Source organism: Orycteropus afer, unplaced genomic scaffold (genome assembly GCF_000298275.1).
Source record: "Orycteropus afer afer isolate SDZICR_OR568_19922 unplaced genomic scaffold, OryAfe1.0 scaffold00782, whole genome shotgun sequence".
NCBI classification, from domain to species: Eukaryota; Metazoa; Chordata; class Mammalia; order Tubulidentata; family Orycteropodidae; genus Orycteropus; species Orycteropus afer.
The window spans coordinates 6,638-21,120 of NW_006922369.1; the positions used below are offsets into that span (position 1 = coordinate 6,638).

At 34.1% G+C, this 14,483-nt stretch overlaps 1 protein-coding gene across 1 annotated transcript; it reads left to right on the forward strand.

Moving 5' to 3' along the window:
* The first annotated feature begins 2,604 nt into the window (after positions 1–2,604).
* Positions 2,605–3,540, forward strand: LOC103211731 (olfactory receptor 14K1-like). Its single transcript, XM_007957709.1, has one exon. It carries the CDS (start codon positions 2,605–2,607, stop codon positions 3,538–3,540), a length of 936 nt encoding a protein of 311 aa, XP_007955900.1.
* The last annotated feature ends 10,943 nt before the right edge of the window (positions 3,541–14,483 follow it).

The window sequence follows — 14,483 nt, forward strand, 5'->3', positions numbered from 1 at the left end:
TGAACCTAAATCTAATTAAATTTGTAAATATAAAGATAATTTAGAAAAAAAAAAAACATGGTATACAATGTATTTTAATAAGTGTTTAAGTCATAGAGTTATGAAATTTTGTAGATGGATATTCCTTTAAAATCATGTGACTCAACTTTCTTTTTTTTAGTTGAAGTTACTGAATGTAATAACATTAAAGCATATTTCCTGATGTTACAAGCTGCGTAAGAGAAAAACCAAGCTTACCAAATTCTCTAGTCCAATATTAACTCTATTACATAATTTGACTTCACTGTGTTCTGTCTTTAGATTACACACATTTATTTGAACTTTCTGTGTGTATCCAGTCTTGTGTGTGACCTTTTAGAGATAGACTGTAGAAAAAATTTGTGTGTCTAGGATCTTGGGAGTTATTTTTTTAAGTCAAGATGCATCACCCAGGCAGGAGGAGATTAGCTAAATTGTTCTAACATCAACCCCAGGAAAATATTTTAAGGAAGGGAAAAAAATGCATCCAAGCCAAACCTGCATATTTGTAAAGAGGAAAGAAATGCAGGTTGTAGAAGCCCACATTGATACAATACAAGCTGACACAATGTCACTCTACAGTGCTTTGTTTTTTGTTTGTTTCTCTTCTACCTAAGCTACTACTTGATGAATTAACTCAAATAATTTTGGGCAGCTGCTGATCTTTGAATGAATTTGAATATCCCATTCTGGTTATTTCAAAGTTGCAGAACTCAGGCTCTTGTTAGAGGGTGTTCTTCCACCAATATATGCATGATAAATACTAATTAAAGACGTCTATTTGGTGAGAAATCCAAAACTATGAGTGCCATTTTAAAACTCATCATTTGAAATTTCAAAAAACTCTCAATAGCCTTCATTTTATAACCACACACTGTATATTGTTCTCCTAAAACTCTGTTATTCTGTTGTTTCCACACAGTCCTCACACTCATATTAATTTAAAAAGAATATTGAAGATAATTAGTTATTGAATAAAAAAGTTCAATCAAATCTATTTTGGGTTTAGACTCACTCCTGCTATAGAGATACAGCTGATATTTTACATTTAAGTTGATCCATGGAAAACCAATCAATAAGCAAGTGGTAAAAAGATGAATTATTTTCTTAACTAAGATTTTAGGATCCTTGAATTGACAGTTTTTAAAGTTTTATTCTAGTTCCCCAATTTCGAATATTTATCAATTCTATGGGAGTTCTGGTAGCATAGTGCCTAAGGCTCTTGACTGTTAACCAGAAGGCTGGTGGTTCAAACCCTCCAGCTACTCCTCAGAAGGAAGATGGGGCAATCTACTTCTGTAGTGATATTGCCTCGGAAACCCAGGGAAGGGTCGCTATGAGTCCGGTCCGACTCAATGGCACATAACAACATCAACAACAGCATCAATTCTGTAGGAACAAATGTGCTAGAAGATTGATTTGATTTGATCTCCAAGAAATTGAGAAATTACAAATTCTCCAGAAATAAGAACCCATGCATTCTTTGTACATGTGGTTGTTAGATGATGTTGAGTTGGTTCCAACTCACAACAATCCTATATACAATAAAATGAAGCCATGTTTGTTCCTGTGCCATCTTCAAAATTATTGCAGTTAAGAATTTGTTGTTGCAGACACTGTGTCAAATCATCTCCTAGAGGGTTCTTCTCTTTTTCACTTTACATAGTGAATAAAACTCTATGCCAACTAACAACAATACATTATATGACTTTCCTCTTTGTAGTAAATACATATTCTCTTCAGACTTACTTCAAATGTACATGATACAGAGTGAGTATAGTGATTAGATATATGGGATGGGTTTGTTTAAGTGTAGATATGTCTGCTAGAATTAAAAATGCAGGCTTTTTACCTCTCATTAATAATTTTATTTTTATTTTTTATTTTTCATTTTATTCCTATTTTTCATTTCCCATAACAATTACATTTCTAATATATCTTTTTTGTCTCTATTTTGTTATCTACCTAATTTTCTCCTTAGAGCAAATGATAGAAGATGGATTTTATTATTACCCTCTTAGCTAATGAACCATTTTCTTCTCATTGCTTTTATTGAAGTTTGCAGTAACAAATATAAATTCTCTCTATTCATTATTACTACATTCTCAATTTCTGTATTGCTTTGTAATGCAAATATCAATCCTATGTATTTGCATTTAAAACACCTTCCTACAAAGCAAATGTTCTGCATTATATGACTGATAAACAATAGTTCATTTTTATTGAATTAACTTACACAAAATAAAATGTGAATTGTCATTTTGTATTACATAATATGAATCAATTCTAAGTATAAACAATTTTTATAAGATTAAATTTTTCAATTTACATGCCAAAACAAAATAAATAATATCACCACTCTTTATCATTTGAAGAGAGGGAAGTAAAATATATTGTTTCACTTAAAAGTCATACCTTTTTACATTGACAACTGACAAAATGGGGATTTTTCTAAAATAAAAGTATATGGAGAGTTTTCAGAAAAGTACAGGTGCATTCTAACTTGCTGATGTAACTTAATTCAGGGAAACTTGTTGATATTACTAAATTCCTTTATCCCATAGGAAATACAATATATTCAAGAACATGGCAAATTACACGGTGGTGATGGAATTTTTTCTCATGGAATTCTCGCACACCAAGGAGTTCCGGATCCTGCACGCCTTTCTGTTTTTACTCGTATACTTGGTGACTCTAATGGGAAATCTTCTCATTATTATCCTTGTTACCCTGGACCAGTGTCTTCATACCCCCATGTACTTTTTCCTTAAGAACTTGTCCTTCTTTGATCTCTGTCTCATTTCCATCATAGTCCCCAAATCCATCCTCAACTCTCTTTCCAACAAAAGCATCATTTCTTTGCCAGGATGTGTGTTACAGGTGTTGCTGGTGATTCACTTTGCTGGAGCTGAGGTGTTCATCCTCACAGCTATGTCCTATGATCGCTATGTAGCCATCTGTCATCCACTGCACTATGAGGTCATCATGAGCAGAGGAGTCTGTCTATCGATGACAGCTGCCTCTTGGTTCCTTGGAGGATTCTTTGGAAGCTTATATTCAGCTGGAACATTCTCTTTATCTTTTTGTGGTTCCAGAAACCTCCCTCAATTTTTCTGTGATGTCCCCTCATTATTAAAGATCTCTTGTTCAAAATCACATATAACTATTAATGTTAGTGTGGCAATTGGAATATTTTATGGTTTATTTTGTTTAGTTGCCATTGTTTTCTCATATGTCTATATTTTCAACACAGTGTTAAAGATTCCATCTGTACAAGGCCGGTCAAAAGCCTTCTCTACCTGCCTACCACATCTCATAGTCGTGACCACCTTTCTTCTAACAGGAGCCATTGCTTATATGAAGCCAGTGCCTAAGTCTCCTACTCTCCTGGACTTGTTGCTGTCTGTGTTGTATTCAGTCCTGCCTCCCACCCTGAACCCTATTATCTATAGCCTCAGGAACAAAGAAATTAAGGCAACTCTGCACAAACTCTTGTGGAAACATAGTGGAAATAGAAAGTAGTGAAAGTGAAATAAAATCAAAATATTCAATTTTTCTTTCTCATTCTAAAGTAAGAACCTTTTTAATATTACTAGATATATAACTTAATTCCATTTAATTGATTTATTTAATTTTATTTTTTAATCTATGTGAGGTAGAATGCATTTCTCCCAGATTATAGGAAGCTCTAAAATTCTATGTCTACGTAAATTACTCCAGTTTTCTTATAATATCTACTATTGTTCTTGTTGTTAGTTCCCATAGTCAGCTCTGACTCATGGCATTCATATGTATTACAGAAAAGAATGGTGGCTGGTCCTTTGCCATGAACCAAAAAAAAAAAAAAACCTCACTGCTGTCAAGTTGTATCTGACTCAAAGTGACCCCTCCTTGGGTTTCCAAGGGAGTTACACTACAGAAGTTTTGAGTTTTGAGATCACTAAAGCAGTAGACTGTCCAATCTTCCTTCCTAGGAGTGGCTGATGGGTTTGAACCACCAGCCTTCTGGTTAGCAGTCAAATGACTTAGGCACTGGGCCACCAGGGATCTTAATTTCATACAATAAAAGATTAAATACTTTGTCAAAGAATCTAGATATTTGCATTTATATTCTATTTTCAACATTTTAAAATTCAGTCAATTTTTATCTAATTCAAACACATATAAGAAGATCATACAATAATCATGTAATTAATAATTTCTTCCTTAAATTTCATATATATTTGCATTTACATATTTTTATTTACTATATGAATGTTATTAATATTATAATCTACCACTACAATCTACCACTACACTTATGTTGTGTTAGAAAAATTATAGAGATTTACTTATCTCATCATTATATTTAGGGTGTTGCATGAACTGTTTTTGACCACTAATTTAATTTGTAGAATATATTTTGAAGTTAACTTTTATTAAAATTGACATTGCTTACATTGTTTGATATTAATTATTTACATGCTAATAGAAATATTCTTTTAAAGGAAAATGTCAAAATTTACAAATATAGTTTAGATATACTCCCTCCAACATTTCATGTAACAACCACAGAGTTAACACCAAATAAGAGCTGGCAAATGTTTATTCTCAGAGTGTTTTCTCTTGTTGGCAGCATTTTAGAGGTAAGTCCATTTTACTCAACAAATATCTTATGTAGCAGATTCTCAATTACTGTGTGAATCTTAAACTAGCTAATTATTGTTTTCTTAATGGCTATCCAAAATTATATCTCCCTATCCTGAGAAGGTTACTCTAGTTTTGAAGCTAATGTAAATTGTTTTCTTCTACTTTTACTGATATCCTTTGAGGCTATATCAACTATTCTGTTTTCACTGCACCACTAGCAATATTGCATCTGGATAAATACATTCCAGTTTATCAAACACCTGAGGAAAACAGGCAGAATAGATAGCACCCCGATCAAGTGATTAGTCCAGGACTCTCAAGGCTTCCCAGAATGTTGAACCTCCCAATTACTAAAAATCAGCTCCATCCTACTATCTACTTTTAAAGACAATGAGATGGGCTTCAATTTTAGACATTATTAGTAAACTGAAGTATAACAGTTCAGTGTTTATGAATTAGAGTATAGTTAATTGTTATGAGTAATTATAATTCATTGAGACTTTTCAAACTAAGTGATACCAAAAGCTCATCTGAGTTATAAAATTAGAATGTATATATCCCTTCTACAGTAATAGAATACAATGTAATTTATCAACTGTATCAACCTACTGAAATAAAAGACTTAAAAATAGGATGGCAGGAATATCTCACAAGGCAGTACACACTGACTGGGCAGCTCATGACATTAATTAAAATCTCTCTTAGGATTATAAATTATAAAAACTGCAAAAGAAAGTTTTTAATTAAACTTAGCATTTCATCTTAGAATTGGAATGAATAGTTTGAAGTCATAAAAAATCTTATTTTTAAAATACATAGAATATGTCACGTGAAATATTTCTGAACGGTCATCTGTTTAAACAAATAACTTGCAATTTGGCAAGTCCAGATATGTAGGTATGGATGACATCAATTCACTCAAATGATTTTGAATTGTACTTAATATTCTAGTACAAAATTTGGTGACATATATGACAAAGGATGACAGGGTCCCATGATTGAATTTACCTGTACTAAAAAGATCTAGACATCAAACTTATGCTTGTTAGAAAAAACATAAATCATATTTAATCCAAATAACCAAATAACTACATATTTGATTTAAAAAAATAAGTCTAGAGTAGTTTATTTTAAACCATCATAGAAAGATGTATGGCAATGGCAATCTGTCTTTCTATTAATGAGTTAGATAGAGAATTGAAAGTGTAGATTAAGATAGGAGATTTGCTTGACAAGGTTAAGAAAAGGGCATTGTATATCATCAATATTCCAAGTTGACCTTTCAGACATACTTCATTTGACATATCCCATGTGTTTAAAAATAAGATTTTTAATTATTTCAAACTATTAATTTCAATTCAAAGAAGAAATGCTAAGTTTCAATAACAATTGCCTTCTTCAGCTTTTATAATTTATAATCCTAAAAAAGATTGTAATTAATGTCATGAATTGTCCTTTGTTAGTGTCTACTGTCTTGTAAGAATAATATGGAATGAAAGGAGAAAAGAGTGGACATATATTGCAGTATATTTCCCAACATTTGCAATTGCACCTTAAGGCCATCCATATTTGGGTACAGAAACACTTGACAATTTACACTGAAGGTCCTAAGTCTAGAAATTATTTCATTATCACAATGCAAAAACACTTCATTATGGCAAAAATCAATTGCTCAGTGTACCATTTTGGTGAAAGTGAACTTTTTGAAATTTTGGAACATTTTGAAGCATTTGCTTCAATATTTATACAATAACATCAGAACATTTCTTGAAAAGATTGATATGATATAGAAATATTAGTAAAGATATGCCATCGGTAGAATATTAAGTCTCTGTTGCATACATTATATCATTTTTTAAAAATATATTGATAAAGACAATGGTAATAATGAAGATGATAATGATTTAAAACAAGAGAGTAATGTGATTTTAGAGATTATGTGTTTTAGTTATCCTTTAGCTTTATTCTGCTGAAATTAGAACAGAGCAAGTGGATACTACAGGTTTTAAAATGCTGAAAGGTATGTGTCAGGGCTGCACTCTTTCACCATACTTATTCAATTCGTATGCTTAGCAAATAATCTGAGAAACTGTACTATATGAAGGAGAACACGGTATCAGGATGAGAGGAAAACTCATTAACAATCTGTGATACACAAATGACACAACCTTTCTTGAAGGACTTAAAGCATAATCAATGTTGCCCATTGAAGCAGCAGTCAAGAAATCATTGCATTGTTGCATTGGATGAATCTGCTGGAAAAGTCCTCTTAAATATTTTAAAGACAAAAGACATCACTTTGAAGACTCAAATTCCTGACTGAAGAGATGACCTTTTTTATTAGCCTCATATGCATGTGAAAGCTGAAAGATGAATAAGGAAGGACACAGAAGAATTGATGCCTTTGACAGACGAGACAGAGGTGGTTAGAATATTGAATTTACTATGGACTGTCAGAAGAACAAAAATATCTGTCCTGGAGGAAGTATAAGTGGAATGCTCCTTAGAAACAAGGATGGCAAGACTATCTCTTGGACTTTTGTCATGTTACCAAGAGAGACCTTCATCTAAAGAAGGGTATCATGCTTTGTAAAGTAGAAGTGTCAGGAAAAAAAAAAAAAAAGAAGAAGAAGAAGATGACTCTTAAAGGGACTGATTTGTACACTGGCTGTAACAGTGGGCTCAGTTCTCTGAGTTTAAATAAGTTAACTCAAAAGCAGACAAATAACAGAGAAAATTACTAAAACCAAAATTTAGTTCTTTAAAAAGATCAATATAATTGAATAAAAAGCTTTAGCTAAGCTGACAAAAAGGAGCCCTTGCAGCATAATGGTTAAGTGTTCAGCAGCTAACTGAAAGGTCAATGGTTCAAACTCACCAGCCACTTTGCAGGGGGAAAAACAAACAAATAAAAAAAAAACCTAGACTATCTGCTTCCATAAAGATTTCAACCTTTGAGATCTTACGGAACAATTCTACCCTTCTATTGGATCACTATGACTCAGAATCAAATCAACAGCACATAACTGCAATAACAGGGTGACAGAGAAAAAAAGAGAAATTATAGAAATAATGAAAATTAAAACTGAAAGTGAAAACTTTAAAAATGACCCTATGAGTATAAAATGAATTATTGCAGAATGTTTTGAGAACTTAGATGAAATAGATTAACTCTTAGAAACATACAATCTACCTAAATTCACTCAAGAGGAATGTGAAAATCTCAACAAACCCATAATAAATGTAGGACTTGAATCAGCAACCACAAACCTCTCAAAAATAAATGTCATGGACCAAATGGTTTAACTGGAAAATTCTACCAGAATTTAGAGAAGAATTACTACTACTCTTTTTCAAACTCTTCCAAAAGTTAGAGGAGGAAATAATAATCCAGTAATCTCTAATTCATTCAATGAAGCCATATTACCATGATACCAGTGCTAACAAATACACGACAAGAAAATAAAACACAGGCAAATATCCCGTATGAATCATTTTGTCATTGTTGTTGTTGGATGCCATATAGTCTATTTTCATTCATACTAGAGCTCCTTATTTTTATTCATAGGGACCACATATGACAGAATAGGACTGTCACACTGTCACATTGGATTTTCTAAGCTATTATCTCCACAGGAAGAGATCGCCAAGTATTTGTCCCTCAAAGCCACTGTGTGGGTTTCAACTAATATGTTTTTGGTGAGAAGCAGAGCATTTTACCATTGTACCACCATAGCCCATTTCTTTTATACCTTTATAAACACAGATGTAAAAGTTATAATAAATAAATAAATATATATATATATATATATATATATATATATATAATAACGGGAGTCACTAATAGTCGGGTCTGACTCAACGGCACATAACAACAACAACATATATAATATATATACTAGCAAAAATAATCCAACAATATATTAAAAGAATTATGTGTCATGACCAATTGGGAATTGTTCCAGGAATGCAAGTTTAGTTAAATCAGTGAAGGCAATAGACCTCATGAAGAGAACAAAGAAAAATAATCAATTAACACAGAAAAAATTTGGTAAGTTCCAATACATTTTTGATAAAATATTTAAAAAGACAGAACTAGGAAAGAAGCACCTCAATTTGGCTAAGGGCATTTATGAAAAATCTAGTGCCAACATTACATTAAATAAAAGAAGAGTAAGAGCTTTCCTTTTGAAATTGAGAAAAATAAAATATGGTTATTCTCACTACTCCTATTCAACATATTATTGGAATCAATGTTTTATTAGAAGTCTTTACCAGAGCAATAAGGCAAGAAAGGAAATGAAATTATTCCAAGTTGAAATGAATAAGTAAAATTACCTATATTCATAGATGATAAAATTTCAATGTTGTTGTTGTTGTTGTTATGTGCCGTTAAGTCGGCCCCGACTCATAGCGACCCCTCCTTGGGTTTCCGAGGCAGTATCACTACTGAAATAGGATTGCCCAACCTACCTTCCGAGGAGTGGCTGGTGGGTTTGAACCGCCAGCCTTCTGGTTAGCAATCAAGTGCTTTAGCCACTATGCTACCAGCAGGGATGGCCTCAGGGCCTCGGGCAGTCAGCTGCCACACGCAAGGCTGGCGGTTCAAACCCACCAGCTGCTCCCCGCCAGGCAGACGGGCCAAAATTTCAATATATATGTATATATCCTATATGTAGAAAATCCTAAAGAATCCACAAGAAAATTTCTAGAGCTATTAAGAGAAATTTAGTAAAGTTGCAGGTACCTATAGTGAATTATTTTATGTAACTATGTTTTATAAATATTTTGTATATTTTATATATCTATGAAACCAAAACCAAACTCAATTGACTACGGCTATATACTGCCTAAAGCATTTGGATTCTAACCAGAAGGCAGGTGGTTCAAATCTGTCAGCTGCCCCTCAGAAGGAAGGTTGGGCAATCTATTTCTATAATGATACTGCCTCAGAAACCCAAGGAGTGTTTACTATGAGTTGGCTCCAACTCGATGGCAGTGGAGATATATATTCACAACTTAACAACAAAAAGACAAACACCTTATTTATTTATTTATTTATTTATTTATTTATTTATTTTGATGAGCAAAGGAGTAGAACAAGCATTTTACAAATGGTTAATATTCCAATGGCTAAAAAGCATATATATAAATGCTCAATATCATTAACCACTAAAGAGATGCAAATTAAAATCACAATAAGATATGTTTTCCCTTCCACTGGGATGTGGGAAAAAAAAAAAAAAAGGAAAGTGTAGTGTGTTTATAAGGACGTGGAGAAATTAGAATCCTTATCTATTGCATGCATTGCTGGTGGAGATGCAAAATACTACAGCCACTGTAGAAAATAGTATGGCAGTTGCACAAAAAGTTACATATAGAATTACTGTAAGACTCAGCTATTCTACTCCTGGTTATATACCTAAGAAACTTAAAGCAGTGATGTGACAAAAACACATGTACACCAATGTTCATTTATTCATTATTCACAATAGCCAAGAGATAGAAACAATGTAACTATTTATTACAAATGAAACGATAAACAAAATGTGGTATATACACACAATGGAATGCTACTTAGTCATAAAGAGAAATGAATTTCAGACCCATGCTACCATGTGGATAAACCTCAATAATCTTTTGGTCAGTGAAATAGACCGATCAAAGAAGGATCAACATTGTATTGTTGTCATTGTTAGGTGCCATGGAATCACCTTCAACTCATAGCGACCCAATACAAAGCAGAACAAAACACAGACTGGTCCTGCACCAGCTCCGGATCCTTGCTATACTTGAGCCCATCACCACATTCACTATTCCAATCTAGCTTGTTGAGGGCCTTCCCCTCTTTGGGTCAATGCTCCACCTTACCAAGCATGACAACTTTCTCCAGGGAATAGTTTCTTCTGAAAACATGACCAAAATAATTGAGACAAAGTCTGGCCATTCTTGCCTCCAAGGAGCATTGCAGCTGGACTTCCTTCAGGAGAGATTTGTTAGTTCTTTTAGCTATTCATGGCACTTTCAGCATTCTTTGCCAGCACCACAACTCAAAAGCATCAATTCTTCTTTGGTCTTCCTTATTCATTGTTCAGCTCTCACATGCATATGAAGCAATTGAAAATATCATGGTTTGTGTCAGGTGGACCTTAGTCCTCAAGGAGACACCTTTGCTCCTCATCACTTGAAAGAAGTCCTTGGACACTGACTTGCTCAGTGCTGTACATCATCTGATGTCCTGATTGCTGCTTCCATTGGCATCGATTGTAAAACTAAGCAATGTTAAGTTTTTGAATACTTCAATCTTTTCTCCATTTATCATGATGCTGCTAATTTGTCCAGTTATGAGGATTTTTTTTCTTTATACTGAGATGTAATCCATATTGCAGACTGTATTCTTCAATCTTCATCAGTAAATACTTCAAGTGATCCTCACTTTCAACAAGCAAAATTATGTCATCAGTTTATCTCAGGTTGTTCATGATTCTTCCTCCAATTCTGATACCACAGTCTTTATACAGTTCACCTTCTCAGAGTATTTTCTCAGCATATAGATTGAATAAGTATGGTGAAGGATACAACACTGACTCCTTCTTGATTTTAAACCATACAGTGTCTCCTTGTTCTGTTCAAACAACAGCCTCCTGGACTATGCACAGGTTCCTCATGAGTACAATTAAGTATGCTGGAATTCCCATTCTTGTCAATGTTATCCACAATTTGTTATGATCCACAGAATCAAAGGCTTGTACATATTCAATAAAACACAAGTAAAGACCTTTCTGGTATTCTTTGCTTTGAACAAAAATCCATCTGACACCAGAAATGACATCCCTTGTTCCATGTCCTCTTCTGAATCCAGCTTTCACCTCTGGAAGTTCTCTGTCAATATACTGCTGCAACTCTGTTTGAAATATCTTCATTAAGGTTTTACTTTACTTGTGTGTAATATTAATGATATTGTTCGATAATTTCCACATTCTGTGGGATCACCTTTCTTTAGAATGGGTACAAACATGGATCTTTTCCAGGCGGTTGGTCAGGTTGCCATCTTCCAAATCTCCTGGCATAACTGGGTGAGTGCCTCCAGTGGGGCATCCGTTTGTTGAAATATCTCAACTGGTATTCCATCAATTCCTGGAGCCTTGTTCTTTGGCAATTCTTTCAGTGTAGCTTTGACTTCTTCCCTCAATATCATTGGTTCTTGACATATGCCAACTACTGAAATGGGTAGAGATTGACCAGTTCTTTTTGGTAAAATGACTCTGTGTACTCCTTCCATCTTCTTTGGATGCTCCTGCATCATTCAATATTTTTCTCATAGAATATATCAATATTGCAACTCAAGGCTTAAATTTTTCCTCAGTGCTTTCAACTTGAGAATTGCTGACTGTGTTCTTCCCTTTTGGTTTTCTAACTCCAGGTCTTTTCACATTTCATTATAGTACTTGGCTTTGTCTGCTCAAGCTGCTCTTTGAAATCTTCTGTTCAGTTCTTTTATATTCTCATTTATTTCATTTGTATTAGCTACTTTTTGCTCAAGGACAAGTTTCAGTTTCTTCTGACATCCATTTTAGTCTTTTTTTCTTGACTCATCCTTCTCCTCTGTATTGGACAATGTTTCTGTACTATTCGTAAAGTTGTGCAGTAATGTATCAGACAGTGTTTATCTGCTATTCATAATGTTTTCCATGGAGAACTTTTTGAGAAGTGGATGACCTCTTCCTTCATCCTAGTTGTCTCAGTCTATAAGCTTCATTGAAACCTGTGCACCATGTACAAGCCAGCTGGCAACCAGTGGCACAGCCTCAAGCCTCAGAGCAACACACAAGCCACCACAGTATGACAAATTGACAATCAAGTTTGTTCAAAACCTTCCCCTACCTGGATCTCTGTTGTTGCTAGCTCTGTTGTCCCTCTGGCTTGGCTTTTCTTTCCCCCACTTTCTTGCCTCTTGGGGGTGGGGCCTCTGTCCCTCCCCTTACCCGGATCCCTGCCACTGCTGCTCGGTCAGTGTCATCTCAATATTGCATAATATCACTTATATGAAATAATAACAGATAATTGTATAAGAACTAAGGGATATGAATGATTTCTAGGGGTAGAAGGTAGGGAGAAATGGAAATTTGTATTTAGTGAGTGCTTGTTTATAATGATAGGAAATTTGGCTATAAGTATGGGTGGTGGCTACACAACATAATCCATATAATTGATGTCACTTAACTGAAAACTGTTGAATTAGTGAATGTTGTAATATATATATATATATATAATGAAGACCATGATTATCAATTAGAAGTAAATATGAAGATACTCATTGATGCCATTAACTTAAATATCTTCTTAAAGCAAAAATACTTGAAAGACAACATTTAACATTTTATGTGAAAACAATCAAATGACTGAGAAGCTTACACTTCAAAAGTCTCCAAATAAAGCAAACATTTTTGCATTATGAAAATGTGCAGTTTGAAAACTGAAACTCTGACTCAAGCACATGAAGAACATGAAATGCAATCTCACATAAAATCCATGTAGGAGGGAAATTACAACTTAGAATAGAAACTTCACAGTTATTGGTTCTGGTAAAATGGTGGAATAGGCAGACAAACTGCACAGACCCTCTTCAGAAAATAAAAGGGGAACAAATTAACACAGATACAGAAGATAATCCTTGAGCCCTGAGATTTAGAAGGAAGGACTAAACTCCAACTAGTAGAAAAACCTGCATGAAAACACTGAAAAAGGCAACACTCCTGATGGCATGGACAGCTTGGATATTGCCAAGTTGTGTTAGGACCTAAGAATTAACCTAAAAATAGGCCCTAGAAGCCAGGGGCTGCACTGGTGGCTGGTGAATAAAGGAGAAACAGCAAAGAGGGAGAGAGGCTGAGTTGTGGACTATTGGTTCAACCATTTTGGATATTTAAAGCAATAGTGTTCTCTCAGATTCCAGGGACCCAAGAATGAGCTCCACCCACGTTCTGGGTCACCAGGAATTCCATCCAAGTCTGTGGGCTCAGATGGAGTTTAGGTGTCCTGCCCTGTCTTAACCAGATATTTTTTTCCAGTTTGTTTGTTTTTCTCTGTTTAAAAATTTATTATTATTATTATTATTATTGTTCTTTTTATTACTATTCTTTCTTCTTCCTCTCCTATGTTCTAGTTTTTGGCTTTTTCTCTCTACCCTTTTCCTGGTTCCCTTTTTTTTCTTTCTTGTATTTCTCCCCTTCCTTGTTTTTCTTTTTGCATTCTTCCCACTTTTTTCTTCATTATTCTTCTACTCTATCTCTTTTCTCTTAACCCCCCAGATATCTCATGTCCCCCCATCCCCCTACTTTTTCTATTCACATTTCTATGGCTTTTAAAAGTATTTATTTAAATATTTTCTCTCATTTATTGCCTTTCCTATTTTTTTTTTCTTTCTTTTTCTGTTCTTTTTTCTCTTTCTCATGATTATTCCTGTGTGTTTATGTGGTATGTGTTTTTTGTCTTCTTGCTTTTACTTTTTTGATGAGTTTTGATTATAGTTTTTGTCTAATTGTGTGGGAGACAGCAACCATCCCCATCCAAACCAACCACTCCTGCATCACTTCCAGTTCCATTTTCTGAGTGAGAGCCAATATTTCCTTCTGCACCAACTGGCCAATGGTATATGACCACCAATAAAAGCATGACTCACCCTTAACTGCTCTTCACAAACAGTTAAGAGAGACCTATGCAGCCACTTTCATTCTCTATCAAACCCACTACAGGTGACAGTAGTGAATGCATAAATGCTTTAAACTAGGGAATAGAGAAACGCAATCCTCTGTTTACCCAGATAGATCAAAAAA